Raw genomic sequence first — 21,482 nt, 5'->3', positions numbered from 1 at the left:
ATGCGTTTGGTGTTCACTACTAACTTTCTCTTTCGTTTTCTCCTTCACTTGGTTCATGTCCTGGTGGCTCATGCGGATCTTGCCACTGCCGTTGTTGGTGCCTTTCAGTTTCTCAGTGTTCCCCTGTGTTGAGAACGTAGTGGCGGTGGTGGAGCTTACCCCAGACACAGTGGAGACACTGCTGCCATTCACTGCTCCATTCACTCCTATGGGCAGGACAAAAACACACTGTTAGACAACTATGCATTAGGAACAACCATTTTAGTAGTGAGTAACGGAGAGGACGAGAGTTCTGGAAAATGATGAGTTATCAGAAATTGCCAAAGCACTTATGAATAGGAAAAATCTCATTATATTAGTGAGAGGATCTCCCGGTTAACATATTCAGTGGTGAGACACCCGGCACCTGCTTACAAACTGAATTATGGATTTACATGTCTTCCTATTGCCTCCAAGGTCAATTAAACATATTTGATATTGTACCTGTGCCCATAAGGACATCATTCTCTTTTATGGAGAAAAGTTCCTTGCTTCATTAAATTGCTTGCAGAGTAGGGAAAACATATGGCAGGAGTGTGTGTGTGTGTGTGAGAGTGCGCGTCCGTCTTTCTGTCCGTCTACCTTTGGCAGTGGCTCGTCCGTTCTTGCTGGGGGTGCGGGCCTGGAAGGGGCTGGGGTCGTGGCTCTGCTGGAGTTGGGGTAGGAACATGGGCGGGAGCCCCAGGAGATGGGGGAAGAAGGCTGCAGCTCCACGCCCCTGAGCCTCAGCTGCCCGCCACCATTCTGGGGTGTAGAGGGAGAGGGGAGAAAATCCATGCGAGACTGATTTCACAGTTATTACAGTTGTTTAATCCATCTCTGTGATGACACTGTTTCAGACAGTCAGGGTTTTTGCTGTTCAACCTTTCTGGTTTCTCTTTGAACAGAGATCTCAGCAGATGACCAGTGCTTTCCACTGACTGATTTCATCCCCTTTTACTGTAAACATGTTAAGAATTTCTAAATTAAAAACAGACTACATGAGCTCATCCCAGAGGATGGCTCCACATTTGAGCTCCATACATGCTGGATATTTCACAGCTGCAAAAACACAGCCTTGCAGAAACGCGTTCCCGTTAAAATGGCTAAAAGCAATTCAAAATGGAGCCATTCACGCTTTATGAAGTTGAAAACTACACACTCCTGATTCATTTGTGATTCTAGACTAGCACAACAAAATGTAATGTTTTTTTTTGTTAAGAACATTACAATGTTTAAAAAGTATAGTTACATATTCACATGCTCCATATACTGTCTACTGTTCCTGAAGGCTAACCAAAACTATTTTCCTCTGAGGATGACAGCAAAAAGAAATCATGCAATGCCACAAAACATTTCACTTCAAAAGTGTGATGGTGTCCAATCTTTTTTTCTCTGAGGTCAAGGTGGTCCTGTGAACCTTCCCAATCTATAAACGTCACAGTCTGAATGCTGCCTATTGAACTGATGGACGATACCATAAAGGTAATGCATGCTAGCTGGGCTCTCTGTGGGAGTTGGCTGAGGCTAACCACACATTCTGGGAGCTCCACGAAGGCAGAATGAACTGATCAAATGACTGTGTTGGTGTCCCAAATGGCACCCTATTCCCTATGTAGTGCATTATTTTTGACGAATGGGCCCTGGTCAAAAGCAGTGCACTATATAAGGAATAGGTTGCCATTTGGGATTCACTGTGTGTATTACTGATGCATTTACAGCTTGTAAAATCCCTAACTAAACCACTGATTACTAGATTTAAAAACTTAGGATAGTGTATCCACTTTATAAAGAATGCTACTCAATGCAACCCTACCTGGAAAGGTTCCCATACCTGGAAAGGCTCCTAGCTGGGAGTGAGCAGCCAAGGCAGCAGACATCCCCAAGGACCCCAGGCCTCCAAACTCTGAGTGCCCTGAGCTGGTAGTGTACAGACCAAACGCTGGGTGGTTGAAGATGGGAAAGGCACTTGAGACCGTAGACATGTTGAAATGATGATCGCCCGCCGCCCGAAACAAGTCTCCTAGACGAGAAGTAGGAAGACGACAAATTGAAGTGTGCGTACGATTGAAATAAAATATACATAAGCCATGTAGGTGAAACACCACAGCAAAAGAAGTGTATCCCTATGAAGTCTCCTTAAGGATCGGTTGCAACATCCATCTGGTTGAAAGAGAGAACGATTTATGTGTTATCAATACAGACGCTGGTTAGTGGGTGTAAAGGAGAAAGACTCCCACGGATTCTGCTTGATCTGTTCAAACACACTTTAGTAAATATGAGACATGGTTGTAGGAGGCTGTTGGGATTCTATTCAGAGTGAGATCGTCATGCATGTTTAAAGTGCCTGGGGCTATTGCTCGGCGTGAATACGACTATCGCAATAAAAACAAAAATTGCATCATGAACATTTTTGCAGAATCTTGTCAAAATAAAAGTAAAACTGCATATGGTTTTGGTGGGCGAAAAAACCCCCCGACAAAGTAGGCCTATTTGCAAGGATGTTAATTTCATGTTTGGGTTTTTCCTGTATTTTGAAATTGGCGCAGGACATTTGGTCAGCTGATAATGCAATCCTACGTTTCCTCCTTCATGCACCTGACAGATCACTCCTGCTTCTCCACTACTCTCTGAAGGCTGACAAAATAGAGATACTGTGTGAGATTTTGTGCTTAGAGTGCATCAGTGTGAATGGGACATTTTGGAACATTAGCGTGCTTCTTTCTGATCACTACTTCCCAGGACTCCCGAGAAAACCGTGGCAATTGTTACTGAGCGGACTATTCTAGCAACAACAAAAAACTAAAAAGAAAATGAAATGACTTTAATATTCACACGGTCTATGTCGTGTTGGCGAGACGAGCCACGTTGTCCTCTCTCACAGTCAGATAGACTAGAGAGTGCCGAAGTAGCATATTTCATGGAAACTCAAATTAGCGCCACAGCCATGCAAATAAGCCTGTGCCTGCTGTTCGAACAGGCAGTACCATGTGCCAGGCGATGGGCATGAATCAAAAACATGACTGAACACATTTCCTCATTACATTACCAAATCCCTCAAAGAAAAAGAAACTCAACGTACGTCTTAAAATAAAATCTTGACCATTTATTTTAATAATACAAAATCTAAATATTATTAGCCTGTTTATTTTCACTAGGTATAATGACATACGGGTGAAGACTAAACAAAAAAAGCTCAACTCTTTATATGCACATTTACATATTACTGGTTATAGTTGGCCGAAATTGCATGGCTACTTTGCAATAGTTGGCCGAAATTGACCCCCAGAAAATGAACGCGGGGGTCTTGTAACGCTCCATTACTGATCTCTCTTCTCAATTTATGCATTCTACTTCAATCTATATTGAAGCATTTATGGTCTGCCACTGGGTTTGTGACTGGTCTCAGCTCACTTACAATTTACAGCATGTGATTTCAGTTTTCCCATTTTTCAAAAAAAAAAAACTACATTTCACACACACACAACCATACAAATGAAAGTGCCTATAAATTGAGAATTGTCATCTCCACATTAGCTGCGGGTAATTCCTGTCATTTTATTGCCCTAACATTTTAGTTTTGTTAAGATAGTAACTGATGTAGGCCTAAATTATGTGGAGATATGTTAGTTCGGCATACACACACGTTTGCCATGAAAATGCTAAATATTAAAGTGAGTTCAGTTACTTGCCTGTCAATTCAAATCAACCGACATATACTTTTGATTGCATCTGTGACCTTAAAAAAGAACTGTACCGATTAATTCCCTTATCGTCATCCATTTCACTGCCAGATAAACCTCTTGATTTCAGGTTTTCAATCAAGCCCGTCAGTGGAACAATGTATGAGCTTAAAGACAATTTTCCAATCCATTATCGATTCAAAGCACTATGAAATGAAACACCTTTTCCCCATTTCAACCTAAACAGGTTAGTAATCTCCGAAGCCGATTGAGAATTTGTATCTAAAAATTGCATCGCAACAATCTGAAAAGTACTACGTGAGATAACTGTAATTGAATGAATGAATACCATAAGTATAGCATGCAAGTGTAATTCAATCACTTAGAAAGTGTGACCAACACAGGAGACGTAATATCTTTACTTTGCTTTCCAAAGTGTGTGTGTGTGTGTGTGTGTGTGGGGGGGGGGGGGGGGGGGGGGGGGTCTCTCAAAAGAACTCAATTCGCTTTATTCTCATAACCGCAACGTGACTTCAGAGGTGCCACTGTGCTTTCGACATTTAATTCCAGCTTTACGTCCAAAATAGCTTATTTTCGAGGAATCTCTAATGGCTTCTTCATTGTAACAGCATGACAGAAAAACACATTTTTGGCCATTCTTCTCATGAAAGAGAGAAAAATTACAAAAATCACAGTTTGTGAGAAATGTACATTTCATTTTCTGGTCAGGGTAATCTGACTGTTTATGCATCACCGTTGCTCGCCGCATAATGGCTTTGACCACAATTAGTATTCAGAGAAAACATATTAAAAGGCAGTGGCAGCAGCACTCTCTGGGTGGCTGACAGACCTGTCAAATCACGACGAACTGAACTGGAGATTGTAAAGAGAAATCCAAGAGGGTGCGCAACATTCTTAAACAGAGAGGGTTTTTAATTGTCGGCATTCATTAATTCAACATGTTTTTTTTGTTTTTTTTTCTACCCAAACAGTCAGGAAATTAAAAAAAGTGAGAGACTGGCTAGAAGACGATGCTTTTCTTAATGATCCCTCGTAATTAACGCTCAGGAATGCTCTCTCCTTGTTTCATTTGCAGTCGGAAAATAATGAAATATAACCAGCATCAAAAATATTTGTATTTTGTTTATTTTTGTGTTTGCATGTGACGTGATTCATCTGTGCATCAGTGTGTGTGTGTCTGCGACAGAGAGAGTCTGTACATACCACAGGTGGTGAGAGGGGAGCCCAGGGTGGCGGGGCTGGGGGTGAGACTGCACTTGGAGGAGGGCGTCTTGGCCGAGACAGGGGCAGGGGCTGAGGAGTAGACGGCGGAGGAGACAGTGGAGGAGGTGATGTGCAGGGAGGACGAGGCTGACGATGGGGAGGCCAGCCGCTCTCCAGACTCCATATCTGTCAAACACAATCCAATCAACACACTTACAAAAGGCAAGGGAAGAAAAGAGTAGGGGGGGGACTAAAAACAGGCACTCCCTCCAACACACCCCACTGAGACTCCCGCCCTCGCAACATGTGAATTACCCCCTGAACAATATCTCTGCTTAGCAAAGGCCACTGGCAAGAGAATATCCTAAACGAACCCACTGAGGTTTTCACTGAGGCAACAAGGAAAATATGGAGAAGTATTTTATCACATATTACGGACACACACACACACACACACACACACACACACACACACACCACGTGTAAATGCGCACGCAGGAGAGAGAGGAGAGAGAAAGAAGACCCTCTTGGGTTTACAGGAGTGTTCACAGCTCATTTATACGAGACGTAAAAACTGGTGCCACTCAAGACTTAAAGGTTTTAACATTCGAGTTAACAATCAACATGGGACAGTTTTCACAGGAATCGTTGAAGTCATTCACAGCTCATGGTGCAGCACACTTTCCTCTAAGGTCTACAGTTAAAACACCGGTGGCTCCATTCCAAATCTTCTCCTACGGTTAGATTTACAGAGAGCTATCATGAAGCCATCTCTACCAATCCCCATGTTGACACAGACCTCAGTGGCGCTGCCCAGCATCCAAATGAAGACGTAGACAGGCCGATTCTTTAGAAGTAGTCTTTCCTGATCACATCACCACCCTATATATCCCAGCTTGTAGAGTATTTATGCCACCGGAAAAAAAATCTCCCTTTTAACACACGCTTCCAGATTGTTCTTTACAGTCTTAGCTGCTTTGTTATTGTATCATTACACATAAACAATTTTCTATATCTCCCCCGGTGACTGTCCTCTGCAGCGGAGGCAGCTAGGCCTGCTGGTGATTACATCTGGGAGACAAAGCTATCCGCTGAATATCAAGTAACGTCCCTCATCGCCTCCGCCGCGCCGACAACACTGATGAGACGACACAAATGACATGAAAGATACAGCCATGCGCCACTGGGAAAACCACGCTGCAGTGTGTGTTCGTGTGTGTCCATATTCTAAATCAAAAGCCCTAAATCAGAAAGAAACAATCTCGCATACCTATTCTTTAAGATAGTACTTTTTTATTCCTGAACTGCATGAAGACCGAACAAACTAACAAATGCATTTTAATATAACGGGGCAGAAGGTAGGGCTAAATGATCAAATGAAATATTAAAATGCTCTGAATGAGAAAATACTAGATTGGATTTAAATAAAAGTGTGATTTACACATTTAACACACACACACACACACACACACACTCTCTCTTAATCTTTCATAAATGTCTGCCCACTTCTCCATTATATTGTGAAACGTTGCAGAAATGATTTCCTCTTTGGCAATATTCATTTGTGCTGCACAAGACAACGGACGTGTGTCTCAGGGGCTTCACTCTGTCAACAGAAAAACAGTCTCCAGAAATAATCACAGAAACAGGTGTTTCCTTAAACAATCCCGCAAACCTCATTACTTACTAAACATAACATTTGAGGGAATTGAAAACAAAATATGAGAAACAGCCTAATGCACGATGGCGTTTTCTGCGTTTTAAGAGGCCAATCTTTCCTTAAATGCTATTAGAATGGGATTAGCGGTAGAATTAGCTTGATTATATTAGGTGATTAAGGGCTGCTGGTATTGCGGCTGCTATAGAACCACCTCCACGTGAGAAGCTACATTCATTTGACTTGGGAGTGTGTATGTGCAACCCATCTTGAGCCCCTGACAGCATGCGAGACATGGCAGTACACACGACACACAGATTCCTAACAGCAGGCTGCAGATCCCATCGAAGTAGCCATCTATGCTAATGTGAGGAGATGATTTCCAGGAGAAATGGCTCTGTCTGAATCAAAGACACGTTCTGCCGATATCACCCCTCGCACAATGCAGCTGCCTGCCTGGAGTGCCTGCCATGCCGCCAATAAAAAGTAATGCCCCTTCCGTCAGACAAATTGATGTGCTTGTAAAACAGACGCTTTGTTTTTCTTTAGGAAAACAAAAGTGCAAATCCTGCACACCTCCAAATGCCACTGATCACTGGTGTTAGGCCTGGTGTTTACAGTGGGAAATGCCATGAGATCAGTAGGCCTGGTGTTTACAGTGGGAAATGCCATGAGATCAGTAGGCCTGGTGTTTGTTTACAGTGGGAAATGCCATGACATCATTAGGCCTGGTGTTTGTTTACAGTGGGAAATGCCATGACATCATTAGGCCTGGTGTTTGTTTACAGTGGGAAATGCCATGACATCATTAGGCCTGGTGTTTGTTTACAGTGGGAAATGCCATGATATCATTAGGCCTGGTGTTTGTTTACAGTGGGAAATGCCATGAGATCATTAGGCCTGGTGTTTGTTTACAGTGGGAAATGCCATGAGATCATTAGGCCTGGTGTTTACAGTGGGAAATGCCATGAGATCATTAGGCCTGGTGTTTACAGTGGGAAATGCCATGAGATCATTAGGCCTGGTGTTTACAGTGGGAAATGCCATGAGATCATTAGGCCTGGTGTTTGTTTACAGTGGGAAATGCCATGACATCATTAGGCCTGGTGTTTGTTTACAGTGGGAAATGCCATGAGATCAGTAGGCCTGGTGTTTACAGTGGGAAATGCCATGACATCATTAGGCCTGGTGTTTAGAGTGGGAAATGCCATGACATCATTAGGCCTGGTGTTTACAGTGGGAAATGCCATAACATCATTAGGCCTGGTGTTTACAGTGGGAAATGCCATGAGATCAGTAGGCCTAGTGTTTACAGTGGGAAATGCCATGAGATCATTAGGCCTGGTGTTTACAGTGGGAAATGCCATGCCATCATTAGGCCTGGTGTTTATTTACAGTGGGAAATGCCATGACATCATTAGGCCTGGTGTTTGTTTACAGTGGGAAATGCCATGACATCATTAGGCCTGGTGTTTGTTTACAGTGGGAAATGCCATGACATCATTAGGCCTGGTGTTTGTTTACAGTGGGAAATGCCATGACATCATTAGGCCTGGTGTTTGTTTACAGTGGGAAATGCCATGACATCATTAGGCCTGGTGTTTGTTTACAGTGGGAAATGCCATGACATCATTAGGCCTGGTGTTTGTTTACAGTGGGAAATGCCATGACATCATTAGGCCTGGTGTTTGTTTACAGTGGGAAATGCCATGAGATCATTAGGCCTGGTGTTTACTTACAGTGGGAAATGCCATGACATCAGTAGGCCTGGTGTTTGTTTACAGTTTGAAATGCCATGAGATCAGTGGGCCTGGTGTCTACAGTGGGAAATGCCATGAGATCAGTAGGCCTGGTGTTTATAGTGGGAAATGCCATGTCTATGCTCCCTGTGACCGTGTGTGTGTTCGTGTGGGTTGTCTTCCTTTCCTCCCAGTGTAGCCAGATTGGTCAGTGTGTCGGTGCGTTGTCCGTTTTACTATCCTCCACCCCGGTGTAACAGATGGCCGATGCCAACAGTGATAAACCCGCTAGAGTCATCAGCATGGATCAGCAGTATTCAGACTGCCGACGGATCGAGCGACAGACACGACGTATTCTCCGGGCTAATGGAAGGTGCGGGGCTGCTAGAGATCGCAAGGCGGAGAGAGGAAGCGTAGAATACAGAATGCCCTGACCCCATTCAAAGTCAGCTAGACAGCTGCAGCATGCTACCTTACTACACTACTAGCCTCTCACTGACTGCTCTCATCATGAACTCGGATTACGGCACAAGTGGCACCCTATTCCCTATGCAGTGAACTACTTTTGACCAGGGCCCTGGTCAAGAGTAGTGCACTATATAGAGAATAGGGTGCCATTTTAGACTAACGCCGTCTGTTTGCTGTATGCCTGTTCCAGTCTAATTACAGCCCTGCTGTCCGTCACACCTCAAACACACACACACACACACACACACACACACACACACACACACACACACACACACACACACACACACACACACACACACACACACACACACACACACACACAAATAGGTGAAATAAACAATATGTAATGGAGAAATAGGCCTAAAACGCCTGTCCATTAAAATGGCAAATGATAACCGTGGTCGGTGGATACATCGCATTAATTCTCTCTGACCCTAATGGTGTGATGATTAGCTGCAGCCGCGGACATTGTTTTGCTCGACTCCTGAAGCGTGAGCAGTGTTGGTTGCCAGGTGACACTGGTAACTTCTTTTTACCTACACAAATCACCAGTGGTGTCCACCGCGCCCGCTAAAAACAATTAAGGAGGTTTTTGCTACACTGGACAAATAGCCGGGGCGCTCGGTTTAGCCAGTGTGATTTGCGGCACAGAGGGATGGAAGGGGATGTAAACAGGCAGAAGGGGATGAACTAACCTGCTCAGCGGGTGACCGTGACAGAGAAAATTCACCACCCACCTCACTCCCAATCCCCTCTGAGTTCACCCAGCGGAAATGGAGGGCCCAAACGAAGTGCATTATTTCTGGCAGTTTTTTGTTGCATGTCTGCCTGCCCGTGAGGAGAGGTGCTCCCCATGGGGGCTGGTTAATACAGAGGAGGAGGGTTGAAAATGGAAAGTGTCTGAGATCAGCGTGGCTGGTAACATCCTCAGTTCAGCTGAAAATACCAGGAAAGCTCCCAAAGAGCATCAAACAGCATGGCAGAGAGACAGACAGACCTCAATTCTGCCTGCCTGTCTGCAACTGTCCTTTTGGCACTGACGCCCACTGTCTACCTGTACAGTGATGAAGTGCTCTGTTTGCCTCGGCCCCGGTCCTCTAATGGGGGAAACTTTCGATTGGGACACATCTGACGGAGTGCGTTGGAGCGAGAGGCACGATGATGAAAGGAATGAGGTGACTTTAAAAGAGCATCTCTCTCTCTGTCTCGCCTCCCCCCAAACTCTGATAACTAACTCGTCCAATCATTATCAAAAACGGGCCTCTTCATATTTTGGCGAGGGAGGTGATAGAGCTGCCGTGAGAGGATGTAACCGGGGAAAGTGGAAAGAAAAAAAACCACACAGCATGTTGCACTGGGAATGTTCCAATGCTTCAGCACAGGGCAGTCTGATTTAACCATTAATCTCAGGCAGTGCTTGTAGTGGGCACCTTGTTTACACCACAATGCTGCAAGACAAAGAAAACCCATGCGTTCCTTTGGGTTTTGGTCCAAGATGCAGGCTATGCTGTTCATAATGACAGGGACGTAGCATTACACTTGGTACTGTTTATATGAAAATAAGTCCAAAACGTTAATATCATCCAATTTATGAAAGTGTAAGCCAATACAATAAGCTCGTTTTTTTTTTTTTACTATTGAACGTCAAGCCCTGCATTACTCCGAAGGGAAAGGAAGTACAACAAGTTAGTACTAATTGAGTTCTGGGTGGCAGATGGCAGTGTCGTGTTCGTTCAAATGGACAGCGTCCTTCAGCCTTTCAGACCACTTTGGCTTTGTAACCAGGGGTGTCTGTCCCCTGCTGCCCTGACCCAACGAAACACCTCGTCCAGTACATCAACCTCTGTCTGTCACAGCTAGGCTACATGACGTTTAGTCCTTTACATTCCAAGCTGTAATCACATTTTTTTACCTAGTATGCAAGGGCACACGTATCATCCCACTCCACACGGCAGATCCATCTGTGTTCATAACGCTGGGATAATAATCCATGTGTTCATAAGAATGACCCACAAAACACAAAAAGGCAGGGTGTTCAGTCATCATCATTCCTCCGGGCGCTTACATATTTTAGGAGAGGAGACCTTCACGCCAAAGAGTCATTCTGTACGCATCGACTGCCGGAAAACACATATCGAACGCCACCGTGAACAAATGATGAAGGGGTGGTTTGGGAGGCAAATGAACTCTGATAAATGATGTGGAAGTTTAGTGTGACAACTGTTGAAAGAAAACACATTTGTCCATGGCGGCGGCGTTAGCGAGCTAGCGGGGTTCCGAGTGCAGTGGAGCTAGCGGAGGCAGATCCATTTGGAGTGGTCCAGGGGCGGAACGTACAGCACGCAGGGGTCCGCAAACAGGAGTCCCACGTGTTCCATGCCGACAGAGGAGGGAGCGAGCGAGGGAGGAAGGAGAAAGGCAGGCGTTCATCAGTTGATCTGCTTTTGCTAGCCATTGAGGCAGGTTGACACCAGACTATGTAGGCCAGTAGGCTAAGTCTCGGGTTGGTGCCTACAAACACACTTACGAAGGGGCCCCATTTGAAGAGCACTAATACGCACCGGTGCTAGAGTCAAACAAGACCATACTATTCCCAATAGTTGTGGAAGCATTTCTTTCAAAACGTTGAATTCTGCGAGGAAAAATGATATGTGAGGCGTTACAAAGGATTTTGACAACTGCACTACTGCTTCTTTAGGGTTTCAATAGCATGACATGAAAGTGAATTCGGACAGTGTAAAAGGCCCTTAGTTGACTCTAAAATGTTGTATTCTATTCCCATTTGAAGATGAACAAGTTAATGTGTTTGATAAGATTAAAGATTCTTTCAGGGGACCCTATTTCAATTTTAGTGGACCCCACATGGGTCCCGGACCCCACGTTTGGGAACCACTCTACTACTAACCTCTCGCCCTGCTTGCTTACATTTAAAAAAAAATTTAAACTAGGCAAGTCAGTTAAGAACAAATTCTTATTTACAATGACGGCCTACCTGGGGAACGGGCATAACGACAGATTTTTACCTTGTCAGCTCGGGGATTCAATCTAGCAACCTTTCGGTTACTGGCCCAACGCTCTAACCACTAGGCTACCTGCCGCCCCTAAATGCTTCCTCTCTCTCTGTGTATCGCCTTGGCTTCCTTTACTGCAGCCTGACTCACCACTGTCCGTCTCACTACTCTCTGTAAAGAAAAGGTATTTTGTTATGTGAAAGAATAGTAGCTCATCTTTTGATTATAGCTAGCTTAATTTCAGTCGACTGCTCCTGCTGAGGTCAGGCTCCGTTCAACGTTTGCTTCTAACTTTATCCTTCTAGCCAGCTAGTTATAGCTGGCTACCTGGCTAATAGCCAGAGCCCTTGAGCTACTGTGCTAGCTAGACATCCGACTGAAATATCAGCGACTATTAGTTGTACACTCATTCTCCGAGAAGCAGGTGGGGTTTTGTTTGGGGAATGTCTGTTGACACGGCAGGAGTTGAGGGATTTAAAACAAAATCCTACTGTTAGTGGCATCTTTCTGCCACTTGCCACTGTAGGTCTGGGCTGAGGTAGTTTGTTTCACCTCTCAACCTATGTCGTGGGCGGAGTTTCCCATTGGACAGAGTGGTGAATGAATGTGCTGCTAACAAGGCAAATCCGGGGAAGCAAAAGAACATAACGAGCATACATGAATCATTCATGATTCCACTCGTTCAGAGGTAGGCGCGATTAGAACTCAGATGAAAAGCCTTCTGAGCGTTGATCAGCCCTGGGAACACAATAATAAGTGGGTATACGATAACTTACCAAATAAAAAAAAGGTGTGTATACCGCGTTTATGTGCGTTTACCCTGGTTGGGTCTGTGAAAAGCAAAACCCATTCATAAACATCAATATCCTGCCAGGCAGGTTTGAATCTACATTTGCCCGGCATTTTAACTATCAAATGTGACGTTTGGCAGTGACTAATCGGTCAGTTCTGTACCTGCCTGGCTGAGTGACAGTATGGGTGAAATGAGCAACCAGAGCGTCAAACGTGAGGAAATAAAACTCTGTAGTCTGCCTAGAAATTAATTCGCAAGACCAATAAATTGTTCTAAGACTTTTTCATATTAACATACCTATTTGATCATTTTCTGTTCTCCTCTCATTTTAATGTACTTTTCAAGTACCTACTAGTGAAAAATGTCTGATTTGAAAGATATTCCAGTACTTGAATTTCAAAGTGCCAAATTCAAGTACTTTAAGCACTTTGTGCGAGCCTTGGAATATAGGCTACCTTCCTTTCCATGGTACCTTCCAGAATGTGATTCCTCCCACAATACAACTGCTTTCATGTGAATTCTTAAATGGTGTATATGTGGTGGCAGGTAGCCTAGCGGTTAAGAGCGTTGAGCAAGTAACCGAAAGATCCGAAAGGTCGCTGGGCCAACTTGGTGAACAAAATCTGCAGATGTGCCCTTTTTTTTTACCTTTATTTTACTAGGCAAGACAGTTAAGAACAAATTCTTATTTTCAATGACGGCCTAGGAACAGTGGGTTAACTGCCCTGTTCAGGGGCAGAACGACAGATTTGTACCTTGTCAGCTCAGTGATTCGATCTTGCAACCTTTAGGTTACTAGTCCAACGCTCTAACCACAAGGCTACGCTGCCGCCCCTGAGCAAGGCACTTAACCCTAATTGCTCCAGTAAGTCGCTCTGGATAAATGACTAAAATGTAACTATATTTAGAGAGGCCCATTACAACAGTAGCTGTTCATGGGGATGGTGCACGTCCCAAATGCAGGGAGGAGAGAGCATGATGGCAACTGGCAAGCCAATGCTTGTTAGAGATAATCAACACAGTGTTATTACTGTACATTACATCAATTCCCCATCTCTTCTTTACTCCTAAACCATTTGCTCAACTGTTCCTCTCCCCAGGCTAAGTCACAATGATTATATGTAGCTGATAAGGGAGAAATTAGAAAATAAGAGTCTAAATGAGGGCCATGGTGCAACAGTGTTAATGTTCAAGTTCTGTTTAATCAAAAGTAGGAAATGGTACTATGGTGCCGATACACCCTGTGAAGCGATGAGCCTGACATTGTAGATTGAAGTACAGAATGTGTTTAAGATACAAGAAGTGTATTTAGCCAACTAGGCCTATAAGCTATTAATCTAAACGGATTTCTTTCAATCTACATAGTAACAGAGAGAGAGAGAAAGAGAAGGCAATAAAACCACAGGAAGGTAGGGAGGGAGTGTGTGTGAGAGAGGGAGTGAGAGCAAGAGAGTGAGAGCAAGGGAGAGCAAGGGAGAGCGAGAGAGAGCGAGGGAGAGCGAGAGAGAGCGAGCGAGAGCGAGCGAGAGCGAGAAAGAGAGAGAAGGCAAAGGGAAGAAAAACGACGGGAGGAGAGAAAGACCTTCATCAGTGGTCTCTGATTGGAGCCTTTTCCAGTCATGATGTGCATAATGCAGATGACACGCATGTGAGGCAAGACAAAAAGCAAATGGCTACTGCTTTCAGCCTGGAAAAATGAGTGCCTCTAAAAGCAACAGCCTAATGCGCCATTGTCACCCAAGATGCTGCTCCATCTTTACAGGGCCTGAGGAAAATGCTTTACAAATTAAGCTACACTGAGGCCTCACACTGATACATAAACATACCGGTAAACACATTTCCTGTGCTGCATTACATCAAATGTTAAGTGACCCATATTAGGCCTATTGATAGGCTACTCAAAACTGTGCAGGTCTCCCAACTGCAATTTTATTGAGCAAAAAAACACTTTTTTTTTCTTAGCGAAAAAAAAATTTGTGTGGACTATGAAGTTTGACTTGTCTATTAGATTTTCAAAACCAAAAATGTGTTACAACAACCAAAGTATTGGCATTCAAGTCATAACAATGGTGGAAAAAACGACTGGCAAAAAAATACACTTTGCTTTACTAAAATAATATTTCCCGGCTCCAACCAAGTATTTATGTCGGGGATAAAAAATGAAGCGTGTCTCAGGAAAACATCATTTGCATACAGCTTTAACGTGCGACTTCAATTATCCACAAAAAGCAAAAGGTGTTAACGCATTTGGACCACGACTCATATTCAGAAATACATTCAGCATTTAAAAGCCCTCCGTGTAATAATATGGGGGAGGAGAGTGTATATTTTAACAGGAGAGAAGAGGCTTGAATATAAATAGAACGCAAATCACATTACAGGGGAGGAGACAGAGATACAAATTAAACATGAGACTAGGCTGCTGGTGCAAAGGTTATCCTTCCTTCTACACCGCTGAATAAAAAACGTCAGACCCAAGGGCATTTTCCCTCTGCTAATTCTACTGTAATACAGGAACGACATCTTCACTGGCAATATCCCATTAGGTAGAACAACGGTTTAATACATTAAAGGCAAGTTAGAAAATTCCTATATTTTGAATGTACATCGATATTATTAATTTCACATTATTTGTAATCAAGTGGTTTCCAGATTAGGTCCTAGTTCTGCCAGTAGGCTAGGCAGTAGCTTAGGCCCATATCAGCTTTGGCAATGGTGTAGCTCCTTAGGTTGTGAGGTCACGTCTGAAACGCTGCTACTTTCACAAGCTAACAATAGCCTACAACTGCCAGAAACAAATGGGAGACAAAGTCCAAGGACCCCGCCGGGCTTCTGGGCAAGACGGTGCAATGTCACTGACCTTCATGTGCCGGTACGACCAAATAACAGTTGAAGTCAGAAGTTTACACACACTTAGGTTGGAGTCATTAAAACTAATTTTTCAACCACCCCACAAATTTCTTGTTAACAAACTATAGTTTTGGCAAGTCGGTTAAGACATCTACTTTGTACACGACAAGTAATTTTTCCAACAATTGTTTACAGACAGATTACTTCACTTATAATTCACTGTATCACAATTCCAGTGGGTCAGAAGTTTACATACACTAAGTTGACTGTGCCTTTAAACAGCTTGGAAAATTCCAGAAAATGATATCATGGCTTTAGAAGCTTCTGATAGGCTAATTGACATCATTTGAGTCAATTGGAGGTGTACCTGTGGGATGTATTTCAAGGCCTACCTTCAAATTCAGTGCCTCTTTGCTTGACATCATGGGAAAATCAAAAGAAATCAGCCAAGACCTCAGAAGAAAAATTGTAGACCTCCACAACTCTGGTTCATCCTTGGGAGCAATTTCAAAACGCCTGAAGGTACCAGGTTCATCTGTACAAACAATAGTATGCAAGTATAAACACCATGGGGACCACGCAGCCGTCATACCGCTCAGGAAGACACGTTCTGTCTCCTAGAGATGAATGTACTTTTGTGCGAAAAGTGCAAATCAATCCCAGAACAGCAGCAAATACCTTGTGAAGATGCTGGAGGAAACCGGTACAAAAGTATCTATATCCACAGTAAAACGAGTCCTATATCAACATAACCTGAAAGGCCGCTCAGCAAGGAAGAAGCCACTGCTCCAAAACTGCCATAAAAAAGCCAGACTATGGTTTGAAACTGCACATGGGGACAAAGATCATAATTTGTTGGAGAAATGTCCTCTGGTCTGATGAAACACAAATAGAATTGCTTGGCCATAATGACCATCATTATATTAGGAGGAAAAAGGGGGAGGCTTGCAAGCCGAAGAACACCATCCTAACCGTGAAGCACGGGGGTGGCAGCATCATGTTGTGGGGGTGCTTTGCTGCAGGAGGGACTGGTGCACTTCACAAAATAGATGGCATCTTGAGGTAGGAAAATTATGTGGATATATTGACGCAACATCAGTCAGGAAGTTAAAGCTTAGTTGCAAATGGGTCTTCCAAATGGACAATGACCCCAAGCATACTTCCAAAGTTATGGCAAAATGGCTTAAGGACAACAAAGTCAAGGTATTGGAGTGGCCGTCACAAAGCCCTGACCTCAATCCTATAGAAAATGTGTGGGCAGAACTGAAAAAGCATGTGCACGCAAGGAGGCCTACAAACCTGACTCAGTTACACCAGCTCTGTCAGGAGGAATAGGACAAAATTCACCCAACTTATTGTGGGAAGCTTGTGGAAGGCTACCCGAAACATTTGACCCAAGTTAAACAATTTAAAGGCAATGCTACCAAATTCTAATTGAGTGTATGTAAACTTAACCCACTGGGAATGTGATGAAAGAAATAAAAGCTGAAATAAATCATTCTCTCAACTATTATTCTGACATTTCACATTCTTAAAATAAAATGGTGATCCTAACTGACCTAAGACAGAGAATTTTTACTTGGATTAAATGTCAGGAATTGTGAAAAACTGAGTTTAAATGTATTTGGCTAAGGTGTATGTAAACTTCCGACTTCAACTGTATGTACGTACGGAGGGAATGAGAGGGTCAACAAACACCTTTTATGCCAGTTCTCTGACCCTGTCAGGTGCTGGGGCTGAGAGACAAGGTGGGCCAGGATCAAGGTAAACACCAGAGGAAACCAGGAGCATACACTGTAAATCTCCTATCAGGAGCACTATACATGGGCCTGCGTCCCAAATGGGCTGGGACAGGAGTGGGCTGCCCGATGAAGCAATAAAAAAAAAAAACAGATCCACAGCAAAGCATCCCGGACGGAGCATTCTTCACTCACGCCCTCCATATATCCACTGGTACAGTCAAAAGGAGAAAGGTGGGCACCAGAAATACTGTGAGGCAATAATACACACTCAACCACTGAAGTGATACGTTCAGTTCACCTCGATGCTAACGCGTGTCTGGGCTGACTGGGCTCTGTCGGAGCCTTACACAGCGTGTTACAATAATGACTAAACCGAGAGAGCAGAGTTGATCAATCTGTGGCATAAACGCAACCTTCAATAGAGGTACATCATGCATTCTCATTGCTCAGAGAAAAACAGGTGATATGTAGGACACGCCCATTTCCTAAGACCGTATATGGTTTAGCCTATTCCTCAGCTTTCTTTTGGAATAGGGCCGTTTTCTCCTCTCCTGTCACCAATCAGTGTATGGGGAAAACACAGGATTACGATTCCAAATCCTGAAACCAAATTCTTGTCCCACAGTGAGACCGGAGAGGCCCTAGAAATTCCAGATAAGACGGAGCATGATTAAGATAACATGGGCGGCAGCAGCGAAGTCGGGACAAGGAGAGGTCAGCAGCCACGTCACATTCTTCTAGCACAACTCAGGGAGACACTGGCTCGCCCAAGGCCGCCTCTAACACAACATCCAACTATACGAGGTGCTAACTGGTGGACAACTGAGGCCTTGGTTTTGTGAACTTTGTGTCCTACGATGCCAAAAACCTAAGGCTACAGTATCAAGGATGGTAGAAACAATCAGGAATGAGAAGGAGGGTTTAGCAGGGTGAATCAGTGTGTGTAGAGTGCTGTGGCTGGGTGGCTTGTTTGAGAGGTGCAGGCTAGTAATTTGAGAGGCATGTAGTTACTCAGTGAACCTGCAGCAGAGCAGAGCAGAGCCATGGCCCTTGCTTCGGCACAATGGGAAGAAAGGAACCCTGGCTCGTCACAGCACACAACGACAACCCCCCACTCATCTCCAGCACACCGGCCATTCACCTTAATCTGTCAATCAACCTCACAGCACTATCTCCGTGTGGAAGTAGCTTTTCACACTATAGCTACACACAAAGCAAATAAAAAAAAACTGAGGAAGCTAACCAAGCCAAAAGCATAGGCTTATTACTTTACCGAATCCTAAGGGAGAAATAAAAACGTCACGAATAAACAGAAAAACATGACATCAAAAGATATCTGAAAATGAAAAATAAATAAATAAATAATACAATTTGAGAAGCCACATGCGGGTTTTTCTTCTAAACACTGGGTGTTGTTGGTCAGCTGACAGACAGTTTCTCACACCGCCATCTTTAAGCCAGTCATGCGGGAAATAAGGCACATCAAGACACACAGCCGAGGAAATAGTCTCAGAAGGTGGCTGCATTGTCATTTCTGCTCTCCGTTTTAAAAGATATTATCGCCCGTGATTAGCATAATCTAATCACTTTTGTGAATTGACTTCTAATTACCAGGAGCACATCTATCCCAAAATTAACCCTTGCGAAGCACACAGCCCGTTGTTCTTTTTACTAATACAAAACGGAGAGCGCATGTTTAAAAAGGCTACCACTACAAAACAACGGATAGAGAAGCATTATGCAAAGGAAAAAAATGTATTCCAATGAAATAGAATAGCTGTTCTGTATGCCCATTAAAATCTAGCCTACTGTGTTGTGCTTTTCCCTGTGTCAGTTAAGAGTCTAATATAATCACTTAGCCCTTTCACTGATGGGAATGCAAAGACTGCATGTTGCTCATTATAAAAACGTCTTTCAAGCTGCTTTCTGCATTTTGGAAATTGGTTTAGCCTTCATCTCAACATGCTGCCTAGGCCTATATCATAAATTAAACTCCAGCAATATAGATAGGCCTACCTAGAAAAGAGAACGTGCTTAGCATTAGGCTAGCAATATCTTTAAAGTTGCTTCTATGATTCATCTCCACAACACACACACACACACCACTCAACAACATTGTATGTAATTATGAAAGAGAACTCTCCTTTCAACCAATATGCCTCTGTGGTCTTTTAGTCTTGAGAAATCATTTGTGTATCATTTCGGTTTTTGAGTGTTGCAGAAATAGTGAGTAATTATCTTGAAGCATATAACCCCGCGTAACCTTAAACTAAACACCTTTCCTTAATGTGAGAAATGTGCATGTATCATCAAGCGGGTAACACTCCAGAGAGCTGTCTGTATCAACAGAAACGGGCCAGAAAAATACCCTGCACAGGAATATTTAATCCCTGCATCAATAGAACAGCCTTAAAGAATACACCGTCTGGTTTGATAGAGCTTGATTAGAATAAAACGCAAAATCGCACGGAAAACTCTGATGATCATTACACCTTCTGTAGGCGATCCTGTCAGAACCTTGAATAAAATACACGCGGGTCTGTGAAAGCGCAGGCAGTAGTCCTCCATTGCTATTAGGAATTCCTATTTACAATCCATTACAGCAGAGTATAAAACGGAAATAGAATCACACATGCAACTTTGTTGCATTGTACTAATAAGTGTACACAGAAACAGATGGGTAAACAAGCAGATACGATTCTCGCCAAACGTCTGAATGGTGTTGCCCCAACTGATCTTTCGGATTGGTCACGCCTCAGCCTGTTATCTTGCATCGGGTCAAAGAAATCAAAAGGGAGAAGACTAATAGACAAAACAACTTGGACGCTCAATAAATATACTAGTGTAGCGACTATTACCACTGTTTTTCATTCCGGAGGAATTCAATTAGGGGGAAAAAAGTGCTTAAAAATATGTTTGTGGACAAAAGTCACACAATGAAGCAATTTGTATTCAGCTATGATGAATAAAATGGAGTGTTTCACATTTGGCCTAATTTCTACTTTGTATGAGAGACACTTAAATCCCAATCCCAGGTTAGCCGGGGTCTTGCCCAGGGCTAAGTGTAAATGACAATTTAGAAGCCGTGAACATCGCAATGTGAACATCTAAAGCGTCTCTGAGAGCAGACATTACCGTTTAAGTAAACACAAAACAAGTAGCCCAAGTATCCCTATACAGCTGGAAGGAGTCAAGGCAAGAGTCAAGACTTTAAAGATGTGCAAATAATACAACATTAAGCTAATGGGAAATGATGCATTGTGTTCTTGGTGACGGTTTAAATATCTGGATGTAGAGGTTTTTTGAAGTGAGGTTTTTCAATTCGAAATGAACCACCACACTAGTACAACGATCCCATGAAATTCAGGATGATCAAATCAAACCTTTACCACAGTTTTTAACTCCATCATCACCCCACTAATTAGGCTGTGATTTGGCATTCACTATTAAATAGCCCCCCAAAAAACGACACACCCCTTGACTTATTCCACATTTTGTTGTGTTACAAAGTGGGACTAAAAAGGATTTAATCGACATGTTTTTGTCAATGATATACAGAAAATACTCTAATGTCAAAGTGGAAGAAAATGTAACATTTCGGGAAAAATTATATGAAAAATGAAACATATCTTGAATAGATAAGTATTCAAATCGAGGATTTTGCCTGTGCTTAGTTCAATTCTGTCTATTTTTTTATCCTGAAAAATTCCCCAATCTTTAACAATTACAAGCGATCCCATAACATGATGCAGCCACCACTACGCTTGAAAGTATGGAGAGTGGTACTCAGTAATGTGTTGTATTGGATTTTTTCCCACATCTACCAATAGGTGCCTTTCTTTGCGAGGCATTGGAAAACCATTGGAGTCCATGCAACGTATTATGTGACTTCTTAAACACATTTTTACTCCTGAACTTATTTATGCATGCCATAACAAAGGGGTTGAACACTTATTGACTCAAGACATTTCAGCTTTGTATTTTTTTAAATTAAATTTGTAAAAAATATTGAAAAACATAATTCCACTTTGACATTATGTGGTATTGTGTGTAGGCCAGTGACCCAAAAAAATCTGTTTAATCAATTTTAAATTCAGGCTGTAACACAACAAAATGTGTAAAAAGTCAAGGGGTATGAATACTTTCTGAAGGCACCATATGTAAACTGATAGTGGCTAGACAGTCAGGGTGCTTCTCTCTCTCTGCTTAAGAGGAAAACATTACAAAATGAATACCAGTGAATTATGGCCTAGGCCTATTGTTTGCTTGTATTTTACAGTAAACCTATTACAAC

The 21,482-nt window shown here is 43.1% G+C and overlaps 1 protein-coding gene across 14 annotated transcripts in view; it reads right to left on the bottom strand.

The window, feature by feature from the left end:
* LOC115156073 (bromodomain adjacent to zinc finger domain protein 2B) overlaps positions 1–21,482 on the bottom strand; it is an 88,820-nt gene that overhangs the window by 34,728 nt on the left and 32,610 nt on the right. For 12 of the 14 annotated variants that reach the window (XM_029703312.1, XM_029703311.1, XM_029703323.1 and 9 more), the window contains 4 exons: positions 4,926–5,111; positions 1,835–2,041; positions 622–783; positions 25–206 (listed from right to left, as the gene is read on the bottom strand). In XM_029703312.1, the coding sequence (XP_029559172.1) occupies positions 25–206; positions 622–783; positions 1,835–2,041; positions 4,926–5,109 (735 nt within the window). In that variant the 5' untranslated portion in view covers positions 5,110–5,111. The remainder of the gene's footprint in view (positions 1–24; positions 207–621; positions 784–1,834; positions 2,042–4,925; positions 5,112–21,482) is intronic. The other 2 variants (XM_029703316.1, XM_029703324.1) reach the window with 1 other exon arrangement.

Source organism: Salmo trutta, chromosome 20, assembly GCF_901001165.1.
Source record: "Salmo trutta chromosome 20, fSalTru1.1, whole genome shotgun sequence".
Classification (NCBI taxonomy): domain Eukaryota; kingdom Metazoa; phylum Chordata; class Actinopteri; order Salmoniformes; family Salmonidae; genus Salmo; species Salmo trutta.
Note: the sequence above shows the minus strand (reverse complement) of the source record. Positions and strands in the feature narration are given on the sequence as shown.